Source organism: Patella vulgata, chromosome 1 (genome assembly GCF_932274485.2).
Source record: "Patella vulgata chromosome 1, xgPatVulg1.2, whole genome shotgun sequence".
Taxonomy (NCBI): domain Eukaryota; kingdom Metazoa; phylum Mollusca; class Gastropoda; family Patellidae; genus Patella; species Patella vulgata.
Window position 1 is genome coordinate 67,516,726 of NC_065879.2, and position 21,271 is coordinate 67,537,996.

Sequence of the window (21,271 nt, forward strand, 5' to 3'; positions counted from 1 at the left end):
GTGCAGAAAAGTATGAATTTGAATTTTAAATGGGGTTTGAACATCCTACTATTTTGTTCCAAGTGGGCTAATGAAGAAGGGCATATGCTATAATGGTTAAAATGTTGTGATTTCGGGTTAAAATGCCGTGATGTTGGGTTATCGCCTTACGAAGGGTGATATCAGTCACCATATCTACTGGGTTTCTTTAATACTCATATTTATAGTATTTTATAAAGTCAGACTAGTGGACTAGTGAATGCACGGATTAGTGCACCCATGGACTAGTGAACCCGCAGACTAGTAATTGGTAATGATGGAAAAGTGTGTAAAGACCTCTTTTACAGGTTGGCGTGCACTTAGAACTATTGGTAATGACTATATGCGGAAATGCTGCTCTCCAGGCAAAATGTCTTTCCTAGCACATCTTCATTAGTAAGTGCGGTAATGCTGCTGTCCAGGCAAAATTTCTGTCATAGCACATCTTCATTACTAATTTTGATAAAGCCACGGTGGCTAAGTGCGTAAGATGCTGGCTCGGTAATCCGGAGGGCACGTGTTCGATCCCTGCATTGGTGGAGAAAGTTCATCAGGAATTTCCGACATGGTTTCCCCTTGTCAGAGGTGCAGGAACAAGGACAGTAGTCTAGTCACTCAGATGGGACAAAAAACCGAGGTACCATGTATACATTGGCTTGCACGAAAAGATCCCTTGGCAGTTGGATTCGATATTAGTAGGCCATAGTGCCGCTGCTGGGGCAAAATTTCCCTCAAAGCACATTGTATGGTATGTACCTGTCTTCATTAGCCCAGTCGGAGCAGAACAGTAGGACAATAAACCGATTTCATCAGGACAAACCTACATGAGGAAAAACCTACATTTCACAAACTTAGTAATAGTAACGGGGGGGGGGGGGGTTGGATGGCTGAATGGTTAGCGTGCGGGCGCTGTATCATAAAGTCTATCATTGAGTTGACTGTCGTGGTTTCGAATCCCCGGTTGTACGTGACAAGGAGTAGGGTCGCCTGTCCAACCTCCGGTTTTCTCCAAATGCTAAAGACCCCTACGCGCAAGCAAATTATGTAAATAAAAATTAAACTATATGTTAGTCCCGAAATGACCTAGTTTGTGTCGAGTAGACGTTAAACCCCATTTCTCTCTCTCTCTCTAGTAATTAGTAACACACTGGCTAGCAAATGAGGGGTTCAATTTCCGTGTTGGTCGAGAAAAATGAAATGAAATCTGGTTTAACGTCCTACTGTTCTGCTCCTAAACTGAGCTAATGAAGACGAGCATACGCCATACAGTATGCTATGAAGGAAATTTTGCCCAGGCAGCGGCGCTATGGCTTACTCTTATATCAAGTTCCAACTACCAAGGGATCTTTCATGTGCACTCCTGTGTGTACAAGTGACCTCAGTTTTTCATCCCTGACTAGACAGCTGTTCTTGTCAGGCCCTCCGTCCTGTATCACTGACAAGGGGAAAACACGCAGGAAAATCTGGATGAACTTTCTCAGCCAATGCAGGGATCGAACACCCGACCTCCAGGCTAGCGAGTCAGCGTCTTACTCACTTAGCCAACGTGATCCCCATGTTGGTCGAGAAAGTTCCCTTTGTTAGTAGTGTGTAGGACAGAGGACCTCAAAAATACAGTGTCTAATCCATCACGTGGGTGTGCACGTAAAAGAACCCTTGACATTTGGAATTTGAAATGAGAGTAGATCATTCATTCATTCGTTTTCTCTTTGTGTGTCACCTACAATTCGCAACTATTAAAGGAGCTAGATCTCTATTCTTGGGCACTTAGAAATGGATACAAAATGTAATGAAATGAAATGGGGTTTAACGTCCAACTGTTCTGCTCCGAACTGGGCTAATGAAGATGGCCATACACCATACAGTGTGTTATAAGGGAAATTTTGCCCCGACAGTGGCACTACGGCCTACTCTTATATCGAATTCCAACTGGCAAGGGATCTTCTTTTACATGCATGCCAATGTGTACACGGGACCTCGGGGGTTTTTTTTATCCCATCTGAACAACTAGACAGCTGTCCTTGTCAGGCTCTCCGTCCTGCATCACTGACAAGGGGAAAAAACGCCGGAAATCTGGATGAACTTTCTCGGCCAATGCAGGGATCGAACAACCGACCTCCAGGCTAGCGAGCCATGGTCTTACCCATTTTTATCCCATTTTAATGACTAGACAGCTGTCTTGTCAGGCCCTTAATTGTTAGTATCATGACATTAAACTGACATTTGTTTTACGTTTTACAACTAATATCAGGTTTATGTTAGAAAACTAAAGTTAGATTTATGTTAGAAAACTAAAGTTAGATTTATGTTATAAAATTAACATTAGATTTACGTAAGACAACTAACCCTAAATTAACGGTTAAAATTATGACATAAAACTAACATTACATTAACGTTAGAAAACTAACATTATTATAACGTTAGAAAACTAACGTTAGATTTACGTCAGAAAACTAACGTTAGATTTACGTCAGAAAACTAACGTTAGATTTACGTCAGAAAACTAACCATAAACTAACGGTTAGAAACCTGATGTAAAATTTACGTTAGATTAACGTTAGAATTATAACCAATAATACATATATAATTATTATGTCTGAATTCCGACTATATATCAATTGTTAGAATGTGTACACACTTGTAATGTTATTTAATCAAGAAGTATTCAAAGGGAAAAAAATTCGTTAGTAATCCGTCATAAAGTTTACGTTACATTTACGTCATTTTCGGACGTAAAAGTAACCATAACCATTATGACGTAAAAGTAACGTAAATTTAACCAAAGAATTTTACCATTATTGGACGCTAACCAAAATCTAACCATAATGACGTAAACTTTACGTAAATCTAACCATCAATGTTAACTGGGTTACTTTATTCAGCGATCGTTTCTAATTTAGTTTCAAACAATATTTGAAGAGGTACTTAAATTGAGTACTGGAGAGGGTTAAAAATGTAATGTAACTCAGCATATCAGTTGTATGTTATGCAATCAGAAATAAATGATTTACCTCGGTTACCACAATCGCCTGACACCAGCAGGTATTGAGATGCAGCTAAAATTATATGAAGAAGTAATATTAAGTACTATAAATATGTTTTAGATAATGACAGATATGAAACTTAAATGTTTCCAAGTTTTTTAGTACAAGCCGAGGTTAATAATTTGTTTAATTTGAAATGGACAAGTTATCCTCTATCTGTTCAAGATTACGATGTGGACATATTTTGTCATTTCTATTCACATTTTACTAATATATAGTGAGTGCAGAAGAACCGCACTGCACACCACACATAAACAAATCAGGGGACCAGTTATAAGCGCCCATTGCGCTGTATCAACCCGGTCCCGCACCGACACATGCCTCCCTCAAAATAAAACAATAAGAAAAACCCGCGGACAAGACACACAATTATGAGACATTGCAAATAATAAACACATAAATATATCAAATCAAGCGAATGGATCCGGGGGCGGCCGTGCCGTAAACGTAAACAGTTTTAAATGATATTTGTTTATACATTTTGTCAATACGACTGTAGAAAACAATTATCATACTGATTATTTACTATGTTTGTATAATTTACATTCTATGTGAAAGAGGTTCATTCTCACCCAGCTCAAAACTTAAATAATCATGTTAGCGTGACTAAGGTGTTAATTGGAATTTCTAAAGAAGGATTAGCTGTAGTCTGTTTCACATTGGGCACTGTTTATTTCATTAGGTTAAACCTAATAGTAAAACAAAATCACTTGATAATGTTTTATTCAACATTTATTATAGTAAAACATGTTTATTTTAACACTTTTAATGTAAATGGAAAAACTTAATATAAAAAATAAATAACTAAATAGCACTATGAAATGAACATCAACATTAAAAATATATATTTCATATGGGCAAGTAAACATTTCATACTTTTTACTCTAAATGGACAAGATGAGATACCACATCTACATAAAGCATGATGTCTCTTTGACCATTTCGGAACTGATCTTTTAATGCTTGAAGTCTCTCTTCTAGTTCACGGTAGGCTTTCTTCTTTGGCCTGGAAATGCCGTTAGCACTGAGCTGTACAATTAACACTAATTAAACGTTTAATCCATATCTAATTAGGTGAACACATTTCAGCTACAGACCATAATCCCCCAGCCCTAAACCCTTAATCCCCTTAATCAATATTTTGAGCTGGATGAGAACACCCCGTGAAAGATGTCACATAACCTAGTTTTGATTTTAAAAAATGGAGAATATAACCTGATCCTATTTCCTTTTAAATATTCGGGATGCATGTTATAATAACTGACAATGCTGACTTATCAACCAACTATTTATCGGAATGCGAAGGGTGTCCAAGAATGAAATATAAAAATCGTATAGTTAATATTATATGTGTACTTACTGTGGTAATAATACAACCAAATAACATCATTAGTGTTAGATGTATATCTGTTAAATTGTATACTAATCTTGTCATATTTAATGTTACTGGGTAAAAGGACAACATCATCACCAGTACACCAATATAAGGATTGGTTGTCTACTGTAATTGTAACACTGTTACATGATTCAGCAGTCAGGAAGATGTATTCAGTGGCAAAATGTAATCTACCGGTTATATTACATGAACATGTTAAATCACGTGTTGGAGTTGATTTGCCTGAGAAAATCAGATACCTGGAACCAGTTGTTGTGAAGGTAGTGGTATTTATGATGTAATTATCCGAGTACCCTGTAATATATGTAATTAGTAATGTACTTTATATCTATGCATAGTTTTAATCTATGGCCGACGCTTTATATCAAAGCTTATTTAATTATTCATGTCCAGTATAACGGAGAGAGAGAGAAATGGGGTTTAACGTCCACTCGACACAAACTAGGTCATTTCGGGACTAACATATGGTTTTAATTTTATGTCAATAATTCGTAGGGGTCTTTAGCAGTGGGAGGAAACCAGAGGACCCGGAGAAAACCCACGAGGATGGACAGGCGACCCTACTCCTTGTCACGTACAACCGGGGATTCGAAACCACGCCAGTTGACTCAATGACAGGCCTTATGATACAGCTCGCACGTGCTACCAATTCGGCCATCCTACCCCCCCCCCCCCCCCCCCGTCCAGTATAACTCTTTCAATGCTACTTATATTAGTTTACTTGTTAGCCTCCCCGAAAATTTCAAAATATAAAAAAAACAGCAGACATTATTAATATATTGAGTTTACTTACCCGAGAAACAGCCATAATGATACCATATGTAATCATAACCGGTAGTTGGATTGTAAGGATAATTCAAGCTACATGATTCTTTATAAGAACACTTCTTATAAACTGTTAATCTTTCCTGTTGATTGAAACCCACTGTCGTATCACCACTTCCACGCGTACAGCAAACACTGGTTTTACAATCATCTTCATCTTGTATTAATGGGCAGGTGATGTTAGATGGTTTAGTAGCGTAGTACAGGTGGAAGATGCCTATGAGATCTCCGTTACTACATGTTAGATTATGATTGGAACATACGGATCCCGGTGGTTTATAACATGCATATACTAATACACCCTCAATGACTGTAATAAAATTATTAATGATTTAATTGAACTCTCGAGTATTAAAGGTCTGAAATTAGTAGATATGTGATCGGGACCCCCAAAAACGCAACTCTTCAATCTGTTTCACAGAGGAATTGCGAAAGTCTTCTTATAACTCTGTATACGATGTCTGCCTTCTAATGTGACGTCACATCAAGAGGCGTCGATCATTGGCCCAATGGCGCGTGCATTGTTTACATACGACGATGTGGGCGTGAAATGAAATGAAATGGGGTTTAACGTCCTACTGTTCTGCTCCTATACTGGGCTAATGAAGACGGGAATACGCCATACGTGCATTCCAATGTATACACGGGACCTCGGTTTTTCATCTCATCCGAAGGATGAACTTTCTCGACCAATGCAGGGGTCGAACACCCGACCACAAGGCTAGCGAGCCAGCGTCTTAACCAACTAGCCACCGTGGCTCCATCTGGGCGTGAACTGATCCGCGCAGAATTGTGCCTTTTACTCTTTTTATATACCCATTTATATGTAAAGGATATTAACCTCCCCGAGGCTGATATGATGAGAACATGTGGCCGAAGCCTAAGTGTTCTCTACCATATCAATCCGAGTGAGTGAAGGTTTATGTCCGAAATATATACAACGTCATAGTTTTAATCACCCTTAATTTTAAAGTCAACAATGATTGGATAAATGTTCGATAGTTTCCGCCAAATTACGAAAATTACCGAACTAATCGCGTAAATGCATTGTTTAGACCCAAATACCTTGTCGCCATTATGGAGTATATATAGGTTTAATTGAATAGAAAGCAACAACAACAAAACCCCCAAAAAACTAACTTACAATTCAAATAAAGTGAATGGATCCGGGGGCTAGTCGTAAGCGTCCACTGCGCTGTACAGTCCCGGGCCTGTAGTGACACAGACTTCATTAAAATTTGAAAACAATCAGGAATAAAACCCAGAGAAACCATTGTGTAATGTCAGCATGAGTCATGATCTGCTATAGTATATATATGTTACAAGAAATATGAATGTAAGCGTATTGTTGTAAAATTTAACTATACAATTAACCACATATGTGAAATGTATAAAAAAAAACAGGTAGTCTAAAACTAAATGCTCTAAGTCAATTAAGAAACGTTTTAGTATTCAATAGAATCGAGGCATATTGTACACAGAAGGGTAAATGTTCCACCCATCACAAAAAAAACAGAGCAAAAAACAAACAATACTGAATACAAAGAAGTAATGAGAAAATGTAGGCCGTCTCGAAAGACAGCCATCTGCTGACTGAATGCCGTGACGTGAAAAAGCCGGTAGGTTGTCAATGACGCCAAAATTTTAGAAAGTAACAAAACACCACAATAAAATGGGCGATAATCCAGATAAAATAACGCCGAAAGGTTAATAAACTATCAGTTTTGCAACTAATCGGAATTATTAAGTTATGTAATTGCACAAAATATAATACGTAATATCCCACACAAGAAATGCAAACCAGGTATGCTGAAGAAATCGTAGCCTACTATGTAAGTGTATTTATAAAGGCATAAAATAAGGGCGATAAACCATAGGATTAGGTAACTACAGAAAATTTAAAATAAAAATTTAAATTGAATCATTTTCCAAAATGTAGCCGGTTATATACTTATAAGAAATGTCAACTTGGTATGTTGAAGAAATGGAAGTTTCGAAATTTCTTTTAAAATGCGTAGGAATTGTGTACCGCCTTTGGCAGTGCACTTAAAATAAAGAGAATTTATTTGGGAAATAAATAGTTCTTTATTACATATTGTTAAAAATTGTAATGCCTGTGAATAGAAAACACTATACGGCGTTGTATCTGGTAAGTTACTATAAATTGACGGGTATTTTACTACTTCAAAACCAAATTTGTCCGTTTTGTCGAAAATGCCGACATTAAATTTATTGTTAATTATGTTAATGTCCAGGTCAAGAACAGATGCATTTATTATGCCGGAATTTTCTTTATTTAATATTAATTCTGGGGGATATATTTTACTTTTATATTTGTTGAGATTTGCGTTGTCATTGATGGGTGTTATGTCATCAATGTATCGGAATTTATAGTTTAGACTTTAGCTACTTTGTAATCTGTTTTTCGTTTGTGATCCTGAAAGCAAAATTCATATCTATATAAATGTGCATTTGCCATAAATGGGGAGGGGTCAGTTCCCATTGGTAAATCAATAGATTGCTGTATTATCTGATCCCCAACCTCAAATATGGCATTGTCAATGAGAAAATGTATATGTATGTGTTATTTAGGACCTCGGGTGGGAGCGTCTTGGGTTTAATTTTATATATTTGATTATCTTTGACAAGAGATCAAAAACGGTGTTTTTCCATTCTCCAAAATATTCTAAAGGTGCACGAAATTTATCAGACCAAGCTACAATACATTTCCTGATTTGAGATTTGAGATTATTATGTAACTTTTTGAAATTAGTTCTACTTGGTTGTTCTCGAAATTGTGGTCCAAAGCGGAAAAGGTTTTTAAGATTTTTATCTTCAACAATACCGAAGTGTCCTGTCAGTATATGGTCATGAAACTAGTCTTTAAAGGGAGAGTTGGCGCATTGACACGTGGTATTATCGTAATTGTCAATAAATTCTTGTACGTTAAGGTTTCCAATAGTTTCATGGTAGTTAAATATTTTATTATGAATTGGTGGTAAAAATTTGTATGTAGGTGAAATTTTAGAAATATTATCTGGTATATAGAAGTGACGAAAGCAAAATGAAAACACGAGTTATCCTTCTATATAATTGACTGAAGTGACGAGTTTTAACAGATACACGGGCGAATTTCTGCTCACTAATAATTCCTTCGAAGACCAAAATTTGTTAAATGAGACTGTGGGAAGATATCTGACAATTCATCACAAGAGCATCGCTAATGCTGCAATATACGTACACATTCCTGCTTTGGTTGATATGGTACTTTTTAAAATGAAGAGATTGAAATGTGAAATGGCTGTAATATGACAAGAATGCAAACAAGGCTAAGCGTTGGGTTTGTTTTGCCAAATTTACAGACGAAATATTAACATGCACCAAAATAAATAGTTCCTGTCTTTACGGAATAAGGAGTAAATATGCAAAGTTCCAAGATGATCCATTTAGAATTGCAGCCTGTAGACGATAAATACAATTATTGGGCGTGGCTCTGCCCCTGGGGGTTGGATATTGAACAATATAAATAGCTGCCACCCTGTTATTGAAATGATTGATATGCTGAATTTGAACAAAATCTGTTTATTAAACAAAATCTGTTTATTATTGCAACCTGTAGAGTATTTACAGTTAAGAACTGTTGGGACATGCACAAAAATAAATAGTTGCTGTCCTTACAGTATAAGGAATAAATATGCTAGGTTCCAAGATGAACCATTTAGAAATCCAGCCTGCAGACAAAAAACCACAAAAATTAGGCGTGGCTCTGCACCTGGGGGTTGGACATGGACCAATATATATAGGTACAACCCTATGCTAGATCATTCCGAAATGGATCCAAATCGGTTAATAATTGCAACATGTATATTATTTACAGAAAAGGTGTCAACAAAAAGTGGGTGTGGCTCCACAGAAAGGGCTGGGGGGGGGGGGGGAATCGTGCACCAACATCAATAGTTTCCGTCCTCAGGGTATAAAGAATAAGTATACCAAGTTCCAAGATTTTCCATACATCAATAGTTGCCGCAATTAGGCAATAAGGAATACATATGCGAAATACCCAGCGGATCAATTCAGAATTGAAGCTTGTAAACAATAAACACAAAAATTGGGGCCTGTGGGCGAAACACAAGACACATACAAAAATTGGGCGTGGCTCTCCCAACGGGTTGGGCATGCACCAAAAATGATAGGTCAGCCTTAGGGTATAAGGAATAAATATGAAAAGTTTTCAAGACGATCGATTAAGAATTGCGACCTGTAAGTGACACACAGACACACAAAAAGAAAATGGACGTGGCTCTGCCCCTGGGATTGAGCATTGACCCGAGTAGTGAAAATTTTCCCTACAGAAAGTTGGGTTCGACACGGCGAATGTGCACGCTTCAGTGGCTTGTCTCGAAGTGATTTCTCGCTAACTACGCAGTATGATGATACTCAGCGCTTGAGTCTATGAGACTATAAATATCCATCGCACGTGCAATTCTCTACAATCTATCAACTATTACAGCCGTAAAAAAATCTATTGTTAACGATTCTGAATAATAAAACTATTTAGCTTTTTGGTGGTTACAGCAGCTTTAGAAAATTACGTTAGTTTTGTATTTTAATATGCTTTATTATTAACTATTCCGTTAGGAGCGGCATCTTTTAGAAAAAAATTAAAATCCCAAAAGCTCCTTGGTTAGGCAAGAATAGAATACTAGTAGTATTTTCCTTTTGCATTTACAAGGTTCTCAAAACATTTTTTGAGTTGTCTAACGAAGGGGTTACGAAATTAGATTTATTGATCTAGCTTTCTATAAGGTTTCGTAGAAAATAGTCTTGATTATCGCGGACTGTCAATCAGTCGGAGAACGGTCGGTAGACTTGTTAAGCGGGTCTAATTTCAAACCAAAACCAAGGGCACGTAACCTATTGTGCACTCAAAATGCCTGGATGTAATGGCGTCTTGTTGTAAATATTTCAGTCTAGTTTTATTTTCATGTGGACGTATATTGTCGTCGCCCCTGTCCGCCCATCTACAATTGTTTGTGCACACTCTACAGGTCACAATGTTTAACGGATTTCAATGAAACTTGAAATATAGGTTTATCACTCTACGATCTCGGCTCCTTTCGATATTGGCATGTATAGGACTGTAACTTCATGGATTATGGGCCTGATTGTACGAAAAATCACGTTTTTAGCTTGTGAACACTGTAGAGGTCGTAATGTTTATCCGATTTCGTTTAAACTTAAAATGTATGTTTATAACCCACAGATCTCGGTTCCTGAATTATGTTCCCTGGTTGTACGAAAAATCGCGTTTTTATACACCCACATTTTCATGTGGACGTATATTGTCGTCGCCCCTGTCCGTCCGTCCACAATTGTTTGTGAACAGTCTACAGGTCACAATTTTTATCCGATTTCAATGAAACTAGAAATATAGGTTTATCACCCTAAGATCTCGGTTCATTTCGATATTGGCATGTATCGGACTGTAACTTCATGAATTATGGCCCCTGATTGTACGAAAAATCACGTTTTTAGCTTGTGAACACTATAGATGTCACAATTTTTATCCGATTTAGTTTAAACTTGAAATATATGATTATAAACCAAAGATGTCGGTTCCTTTCGAAATTCGCGCATATCGGAACATAACTTCCTGAATTATGGCCCCTGATTGTACGAAAAATCGCGTTTTTAGCTTGTAGGTCCTATAGAGGTCATAATTTTTAACCGATTTAATAAAAGATTATTATTATATCACCGTTATCCCCTAAGGACGGCTGAGTTCGAATTTCGTGAAAATCGGCCCAAAACTGACAGACAAAATGTCCGACGTTCGTTCTCAAATATCGTAAAAATATGGTATATCAAGGTTGTAGACCCTATAGAGGTCACAATTTTTATCCGATTTTGTTGAAAATTGAAATATAAGTTTATAACCCAAAGATCTCGGTTCCTGTCGATATTCGCACATATCGGACCGTAACTTCCTGAATTATGGCTCCTGATTGTACGAAAAATCGTGTTTTTAGCTTGTGGACCCTATACAGAAAAAATGGCCGCCCTTCGTTCTCAAATAGCGTAAAAATATGGTATATCAAGGTTGTGAACCCTATAGAGGTCACAATTTTAATCCGATTTTGTTGAAACTTGAAATGTAAGTTTATAACCAAAAGATCTCGGCTCCTTTTGATATTCGCGCATGTCGCACCGTAACTTCGTGAATTATGGCTCCTGATTGTACGAAAAATCACTTTCTTTTTATCTTGTTCTCTATCCATCTCTCGAAAATGTGGGCGTATCCTGCCTGGTAGCCGCTGGTTAGCTTGTGGACCCTATAGATGTCACAATTTTTATCCGATTTAAAAAAAAAACGCTTGAATATATCACCGTTACACCCTAAGGATGGTTGAGTTCTAATTTCGTAAAAATCGAACCGAAACTGACGGACAAAATGGACGCCCTTCGTACTCAAATAGTGTCAAAATATTGTGTATCAGGGTTGTGGACCCTCTGGAGGTCACAATTTTGATCTGATTTTGATGAAACTTGAAATGCATGTTTATAACCCAAATATCTTGGTTCCTTTCATTTTCGTACACAACGAATCGTAACTTGTTTTTAGCTTGTGGTCCCTCTAGAGGTCACAATTAGTATCCGATTTTTAAAAAAAAAAAATTCGAATATTTAACCGTTACACCGTAATGTTTGTTGAGTTCGAATTTCGTGAAAATCCGGCCAAAACTGCCGGGCAAAATGGCCACCCCTCGTACGCAAATAGTGTAAACATCTGGAAAATCAAGGTTGTGGGCCCTCCAGGGGTCACAATTTTGATCCGATTTCGATGAAACTTGAAATACCTGTTTATAACCCAAAGATTCGCACATATCGGATCGTAATACTGAATTATGGCCCTTGATTGAACAAAAAAATCATGTTCTTAGATTGTGGTTACTGTAAAGGTCACAATTTTTTTATCTGATTTAAAACAAAACGTGTGAATATATCACCATTACACACTAAGATCTTGGTTCCTTTTGATAATCGCGGAAATCCGAACTTAACTTCCTGGATTATGGCCCCTGATTTTTCGACAAATTGCATTTTTAGCTTGCGTATTCTCTAGAGGTCAGAATTTGTTTCCGATTTTATAAATCGTTTAAATACATCACCATTCGACCATAATGAAGGTTGAATTTGAATTTCGGGAAAATCGAAATGAAACTGCCCGACAAAATGGCCGCTCTTTGTACGCAAATTGTGTAGAAGTGTGTAATACGAAGGTCCTGAACCCTCTAGAGGTCACAATTTTTATCTGATTTTGATGAAACTTAAAACATATCTTTATATCCCAAAGATCTCAGTCCCTATTAATATTTGCACATTTCATGCCATACATAACTTTCTGGATTATTGCTCCTGTTGTACAAAAAATCGCGTTTGTTTTTAGCTTGTTCTCTACAATTTCTTGCAAAATGTGGGCGTATCCTGCCTGGCAGCCGCTGGTATTGATGGTTAAATGGTTATAACTTGTTATATACAACACCAACGTTTATTTACTTACTATTAGCGTGAAAAAGTAAGTTAAGACTTGTTTTATATATATATATATATATATATATATATATATATATATATCCAGACATATTAGCACAACCGTAAAGCTGCACTACTTTGTTTCACGGTAAACGATGAAAAGATAAAAGGTATGCCGACAAAAACTGATTTCAACACTGGTTTAATAACATTTTAACATTTTAAAGTACTTTTCGTCCGTCTTGGGGCTATTCATAAATAATGTCATTTTTAAAGATGGACAGTATAGTATATTTATACATATTTACATAGTAACACTGTGGTTTTAATTGGCTATAGTTACCATTGTCTATGGTTACATAGTATATCGTTATGTTAATTAATAGAAAACATGTACACACGTGTGTTAGGGTTACTCCCACTGTGCCAGTTTTTAATCCCTGGATTATCCTGGATTATCGGATTTTAATTAACAGCCTTAATTGGCTTAATCAAGTGGTCCAATTTTATGGTGTAGAGAACTGTGTTCAACAGATTACTCGTTCAGCATATGGCATGTAAACTGTGTTCATCTTATTTTATCATGATGATAAGCAATTTTTTTGTTAAAACTTACTTAAGTGGTGAACTCCGTTCAGAGGATACTATATATATGGAACCACTGTCATTTGTCAACAACATTGATCTGACAGATATCACAAGATGGCAAACGTTCAAGTAGATGTTAGTTTCATACCAAATGTTCAGGGTGGCCAAAATCTGGTGTATAGAGGGCATAAATTTAGAATTCGAACGAGGATAGGGTACATTGGAGATGCTGTAAGACTAACTTGTACATTATATGCTAAAAATTTTAAATATTGTATTTTAGTATAATAATGTGTAAAAAAGGTAGATTTAAAATGGAATAAAATATTAAATTAAACTGTTAATCCTCTGGTAAACCCTTAACCCTAACTAATCCCCATTGTTGTATCGTTAATTATTTGATTAATCTCTAAACAATAAAACTGGCACAGTGGGAGTAAATCGTGTGTTAATCTGTAGTATATGGGTTCAATTTAGGAACAATGAGTGGAAGATAATCATGGGATAGATTTTAAAAAATTAATGAAGCTAATGGCCAATTGTTACTTATTAACTATTAAGTCGATGAACGTATTTTTTAATAAAATGGTTTTCCATTAATTTCCTTTTCGTGGTGTCGTCGACTTTCATTTTATAAAAAGGGAAAATTTGGAATTTTACTTGTAGGTATTGTGCACATTTAAAGATATGTCTATTTACAAATAAGGGTCCATTTTCAATACTACAATCCCGTCGATGGTTGCGTACTCTATCCCGTAGATGCGTGGACGTCTCCCCTATGTAAAAACTTAGACATCCATTGCAAGTCAAGACATATACGAGATTTTTGTGTCACAGTTCATATTGTCGTTGACACTAAATGTAAACTTAAGAAAATTATATTTGTTATTTGGCGTAATATGGTCGCAACATTTGCATCGAAGATCCAGGCATTTAGATACATAAAAGCCGGTCCTTGTGATAGATGAATTGAATTTTGCTTTTGTTAGGAGGCGTTTGAGATTAGGTCGCTGTCTTTGTGATTTAATGAATTGAACATTATATCAAATTTCTTTCTGAGGTTGTCATTTGATGCCAGGATTGCCCTGCTCTCGTACATTGTTTTAAAGAAGTTGGGATGTTGGGGGTTCTGAGTAGCGACAAAGGTAATGGTATTATCCGAACTGTCTTTTGCTTTAGTAGCCCTCAGTGTTTGGATATCAATTGCCAAAGCCTTATTTATCCCAACTTCTATTACCTGGAGGGGGGAGTACTGTTTCAATAAATTTCTTTTTAGCTCACCTTATCTGACAACCCGGAGGTCTTCATCTATCACAGTAGTGCATATTTTTCTAGCTAAAGAAAAGGGTATATTATATTTGGTATGGCGTGGGTGACATAAGAAAGATAGTTTTTGGTATCTGTTTCTTTAGAATACATATCCGTTATAAGGATATATATATATACTCTTCAAAAAAATTAGGGGATATTCAGAAACAATACAAAACTGCAGAAATGCACTGCTGTTTATATTAGAGGTAACCAGTGTATGTTAATAACAGGCCAATTGCCTACACATGAACATAAACAGTTCATATGGGCGGCTTATCTGACGATCCCATTTCACTCGCAAAGAGATACACCGTCAAAAGTGAAAATGGGAGTTTTTGATTTCAGTCTTAATAATGAGTAATTGCTCCACCAATCCTCAGACATTCAGCAATTCGTAGTGGCATGCACCTAATCAATATTCCAATCATGATTTGGGGCAATCTGACCCACTCCTCTTGCTGTACGATGTATGTCTGTTTTTAAAATGTCTATGTCTCTATTCGCACCCTTTTTTCCAGCACTTGTTATATAACGTCTCTTCCCGTCACTTATTGTTTTGCTCTGTACATATATATAAATACTTACTAATCCTTTTAAATCCCTTTTCGCTAATCACTTTATAAATAATTTCACTATGTATATATAACATGTTATTGTCTGCGATATAACCCCGGTGGGTGTATTCCCACGAAGGCGCAGTTATTGAGCGTGACCAAAATTAATCCTTCCCACGAAGGCGCAGATATCGACTTGTCGGCTTTCGTTTGAAGAGAGACATGTTGTTATTAGGAGGAAATCGGAGGACCCGGAGAAAACCCAGGAGGTTGGACAGGCGACCCTACTCCTCGTCACGTACAACCGGGAATTCGAAAGGACGCCAGTTGAGTTGACTCAATGACGCACACCCACGCACACACTGTTAAAGACGCCTACGCGCAAGCAAATTAATGAAATAAAATTGAACTGAAATGACCTAGTTTGAGTCGAGTGGACGATAAACCACATTCCTCTCTCTCGCTCTGGTTCATTTGGCTCAAGATTTCTTGCAGTGCACATCGCTTGAGGAGAATAGCCGTGGGACATTATCATCAACAGATGGAGGAGCTCCGTCTGGATGATCAAGAGTCCTTCAACGTCTTGAGAATCACCCGTGTTTGACGAATCAACTACAAGGAGGCTCTGGAACCAGGAATGAAGCTTTTCATCACACTGCGTCATCTCGCAACAGGAGATTCCCATGCCACCAGGCAAGAAACACAATATGCTTGTTGGTGAAAGAAATCTGTGATGCCTTGGTGATGGAGCTCAAACATGATGTCATCATCTGCCCTGTCCTGTTGACAGAGACACATGGAACGAAGCTTCTGAGGAATGCCAAAATGCCTGTGGTGCCCTGGATGGGAAACATACAGCCCAGACAGCCCCCCAAGACTGGAACCATGTACCACAATTACAAAGACTTCTGCTATTGTGTTAATGGCCTTGGTAGATGTGGATAGATGTTGGTGCTGGTGGAAGCCAGTCTGAGGCCCAGATCTACAACCATTCAGAACTATACGAATACTTAGAAGATGGCCCCACTTTAACTGCCTCCACATTAAATTATATAAATAAATAAATGAACACCCTAATAATAAATTCAAATATGAAAGGTTTTGTAATTGCATGCAGTAACATTAAAAAGTAATTAAGTATAAATTATAGGTTTTTAAACTGTGCAAAAAAGTCTAGATAGCCATGATTTTATCCTCCATAAAATGAATTAGTACCACAACCCTACAAATACAATACTAGTAAAATATATAATATACAATTAGAAAAACGTTTTAAAAACAATTACCTCCCCCCCCCCCTCTCCAAAAAAATAAATAAAATAAAATAAATAAATTATTAATAATTGATGCTCGACCACGTCCCATTGTAACACGTCCCTAGGAGGATCAAAGTACGGTGTAATTCCGTTCATTGTACGGCAATTCTGTTTCTAGTACCGCCATCTCGTTTTAAGAACGTTGTCACTCCGTCTAATTGCAGGACAGGGAGCATTTTGAACAGGTTCAGAGTTCTAGAGCACTCTTGTCAGCCCGAGCTCATCCACAAAGTAATTAAACATATCGTAAACTGTTACTACTACGTTCACTCCGCTCGCACACAGTTTGAGCCTGTTTGCCAACATTTTCCAGAACGTAGTGATAACTAGTTTGGTGTAATGGGAGCTTCGATCACCACAGCTGGAAGCGTTGAACGGGAAATGGAATGGCACGAACTCAATGGATTTTTTAGCCCCCGAGCCAGGACGGGATTGCACGCGCAATAGGAGAGCGTTCGAACGCAATAAGGACGAGAAAATAACGTTAGACCTAGTTAGAACCAATTGCAGACTTATTGGGAACGGGGTAGAACTAGTTGCCTGTTCAGTTAGCCTAGTGTGCGATATTTTAGTATGTTTACGATAATATTTTTTTTTCATATTAGTTTATTATATATATTTTGCATTAATATGTAATAAAATGTTATTTTCTAATATAACGGTTAACAATTATAATCATGATAAATATATATAGGTTTTTATTTCCGCTACGAATGTTTGCTAGCTTTCTTTCGAATCCGGGTGAGGGATTCTGCTCGGTTATTTTTATACATATACTGTTTACTTTGTTGTCTTGATAATGTAATCATTCATTTCAATCCATGTTATTTTGTCTTTGAAATCTCCAAAATTGGTTTGGTCCCGCAAATCAATGTACAATAGTATTCCGATGACTTTATTGGTGCTTGCGTCTGTGTAAAATGTGCAAAGTCGTTCTGTACATTTGCAGAGCCAATGCTGTTCATTTTGTAAATGTATGATCGTCAAAGACTATGATGGAACTTGTAGAAACCCTTTTTGAGTATTATCAACGAATTTCTTATTGTTATACCATTATAATTAATTTTGAGGTGTTATTATTTTTATATTTTAGAGCTTTTTTCGCGTTGTCACTTAAAAATTGGGTATGTGTTTTCGTGAAAAATTAATAACAGTTTAATAATAAATAAATATATTTTTTTAACTTTATTTCGCATAAACAGCTTCATTCTGTCATTTAGTTCATAGAAATTGGCAGAAAACTAGAGCAGGTAGGATAAAATAAAATGTCGGCTGCCATCTTTGATGACGTTATAGTGGAATAACCTACCATGTGGTGAGTGTCCACCCAAGTCCAAAATACTGACTAATAAGCCACCTACTAAACATTTTTACAAAAACATTCTCCCAACTCAAATTTTCCTATAGACCCATAGCCAGATCCAGGACTATGTGGCATATTTACGCATATCATCGGTGATGATTCCACTGGAGTGCAAACCACTAAGTAAATCCGTCACTTTTACCTCCACTTGAGAGATCTCAATGAATTCCACTCTTTCGTAGACGGACAAATCACGCAGGTGTCTGTACGCTTTGTTGACGTAACGGACCCTCGGTCCATAACAACAACAGTCGAACCTTTGTCTGCGTGACGGATAACGATACTGCTATCTGTTTTAAGGTCGTGCATCGTTTCTCGTTACTGGGGAGCTAAGTTGTTGTAGAACTCTTTGTCAGGAGCGTTCATAATCTCTTTCAGTACAACGGCAAGGTATGCATCCAAGTATTTCTCTTTATAAGGCGGAGGAGTCCAGGTAGTTTTTTCTGGTGTAATTGTCGAAATATTTGGAGATATTTATTTATGGTGGGGCACCCTATCACATGTATACATTTTAGCTGGAAGGCGCGAGACTTGGTATTAGCGAATATATTTTCTAGCTGGGTCAGTTGCCAATCAAAATTAATGACGACATATGCAGGGTATTACGTGAATGACTTGATACCGTAGTGCGGCGCTGTTTGGTCACGAAATTGCCTCCACTGTGTAATCTTGTTCATGTTTCGATATGTATATCCTTTTTATTTTAATTATTGCATTATTATTATTTTGATATATTATCCTTTTTCCTTTTAATCATTGTATTATTGTTAGTATGGTACAAATATTTTATAATATACTATTCAAAAAAAGTAGGGGATATTTGATTTTTAAGTGTTATTAAAGTCACCTAATGAAACTGACGAAGAAACAAATGACAAAATGAAATGAAGTTCACATTCATCGATTTATTCCAAATGATCGTTAGACTAAGTAAGCCACAGACTGACCATTATAAGGGTAAAATGATACCCGGGGTCAAACAGCAAAGTTACCACAGCATCACAACCAAGTCAGTAACGGGTAAATCCTCCTCTGTTTGCCAAACAAGCATTGATCCGACGTGGCATACTCCTAATGAGACGTCTAAGGTCATTTTGGTCCAGATTGTCCCATTCCTGTTGCAACGCAGCAGCAAGTTCTTGGACATTGGCAGGACGTTGTTGACGTTGACGTAACCTCTGTCCAAGCATGTCCCAGACATGCTCGATGGGGGAGAGGTCGGGACTCAGTGCTGGCCAAGGTAATGTGGTGATGTTCTGTTGTTGGAGGTAACCTGTAACGATCCTGGCCCTGTGACATCTTGCGTTGTCATCCTGGAAGATGAAACGGCGGCCATGACGTCGTGCGAACGGCACAACATGGACTGCCAAGATGTTGTCCCGGTAGTACTGACCTGTAACACGCCCTGCAACAACATGTAAAGCCGTTCTTCCAGCAACAGTGATGCCTCTCCACACCATAACATAACCACCCCCAAATCGATCATGTCTGATGACGTTAACGTCTTGGAAGCGCTCGTTTCGACGACGCCACACCCTCCTACGTCTGTCCTAAAAATCAACAGTGAACCTTGACTCATCTGAAAACATCACATTGCTCCAGCGTCGATTATCCCAGTGTTGACGATCCCTACACCAACGACGTCTTGCCTGAATGTGATGATCTCTCAAACAAGGGATCACGCGAGGACGTCGGGCGCGAAGGTGACCCCTTTGCAGTCGATTCCGAATCGTCTGGCCACTCACTCTCACACCAGTGATTTGCTGTGATGACACGATTTCTCAAGGCCAAGGTACGGATAAATCGATCCTGGGCTTGAGATGTCGCCCTTGGTCGACCTGAGCGTGGTCTCTCCTGTACAGATTGTGTATCACGGTATCTGGACCATAGCCTGCTTATGACAGACTGAGAAACATTCATCGTCCGCGCCACAACCGCCTGTGTTGTGCCGATCTGTAGCATGCCAAGGACACGTAACCTTTCATTTTGGTAAGCCGACGCATATCAAAATTTGTTTTCTGGTCACTAAAACAATTAAACTGATGTTTCCACCCTGGAATTCAATGCCACAATGACTGTAACATTCAAAGTCAGAGTCGTGCAAATCTTGGATTGGACCCCCATGATGATCCCAAGCATCACCTGCATTCCATGCGGTAGCTATTGGTGCGTTTGGGTGTCACATGTAACTGGAGATGTTTCTTCTGTTAGGTTCTATAGTGACTTTTTTCGTAGTCATTTGCATATTTTAGTATTATGCCACCAAAATCAAATATCCCCTACTTTTTTTGAATAGTATATATAGGTGTGTTATTGTCTTATGCTAACACTATATTATAAACACATTCCGTAAATAGCTTTTCAGTCCAAAACACGATTGTACATTTAATTTTAATCCGTAAACTAGTTGTTACGGTATTCAGATTAGTAATTACTGTAATTATTAATTAGCTTTCAGTCCAAACAAGGAACAAGATTGTTACATTGAATTGTCACGTGATATGAATCTCACTAAAAAGGTGGTTGTATTTTTGGATATGACACTGTTAACTATATTAGAAGTAAAATTATAATGACGAACGTATGTATACTATTACCAACTTGACAGAATTCTATTAGCTTAATGATACAACTATGTAACTTTGCCATTTCTACATAAATCGTATCATTAAATTCGGTGGGTTACAACCTATATGTCTTCTATATAGACTGGAAAAGTTGTAAGCAAGTTGTTCTTAATTTACGTGTCATTTATCACGAAATTAACAATAAGGTATATAAGCTCTAAACTAATTGAAACGATTGTCTTAGATTTTGGGTCTACATTAAGCTAGATATCCCGGTACGAACAGCAAGTCAAGATACGGCTCTAAGTCTTGACCAACACGTTTCTACATTTGTAGACCGGTTAGTTTATTAACGTAATCTAACTAGTACGATAATTCCTAATTAGGAATTTATCGGACGTGAAGTTATTGCTGTAGACGTACATAGAGTTAAGTATAAGTTATTGAATTCTGTCAAGCGTGTGATTATTACCAATCTTTTGTAAACATGTAAAGTGCTTTGACTATACTTGGTAAGCGTAAGCGTAAGGAAAAGATTTTAAATGAAATTAATCGAGATTATTGCGGATCATATTGTTATGTTGAAACCGGTTACATCCAGAAAAAGGTATTATTGGACTCTGGTTGCGAAACTTCCGTGATTGATCTTGAATTTTTGAATAGAATTCCAAAGAGGTATATTTTATATAAAAGTATGGATACAAAGGCGTTGCCAACTTTGATTGGTGTGACGGGTGACCCTCTAACAGTAAAGGG

The 21,271-nt window shown here is 37.4% G+C and overlaps 1 protein-coding gene across 3 annotated transcripts in view; it reads right to left on the minus strand.

Moving 5' to 3' along the window:
• LOC130012494 (uncharacterized) overlaps positions 1–21,271 on the minus strand; it is a 72,383-nt gene that overhangs the window by 19,205 nt on the left and 31,907 nt on the right. For 2 of the 3 annotated variants that reach the window (XM_056100557.1, XM_056100556.1), the window contains exons 3-5: positions 5,252–5,593; positions 4,423–4,752; positions 3,030–3,074 (exon numbers count right to left, since the gene is read on the minus strand). In XM_056100557.1, the coding sequence (XP_055956532.1) occupies positions 3,030–3,074; positions 4,423–4,752; positions 5,252–5,593 (717 nt within the window). The remainder of the gene's footprint in view (positions 1–3,029; positions 3,075–4,422; positions 4,753–5,251; positions 5,594–21,271) is intronic. The other variant, XR_008787931.1, reaches the window with a different exon arrangement.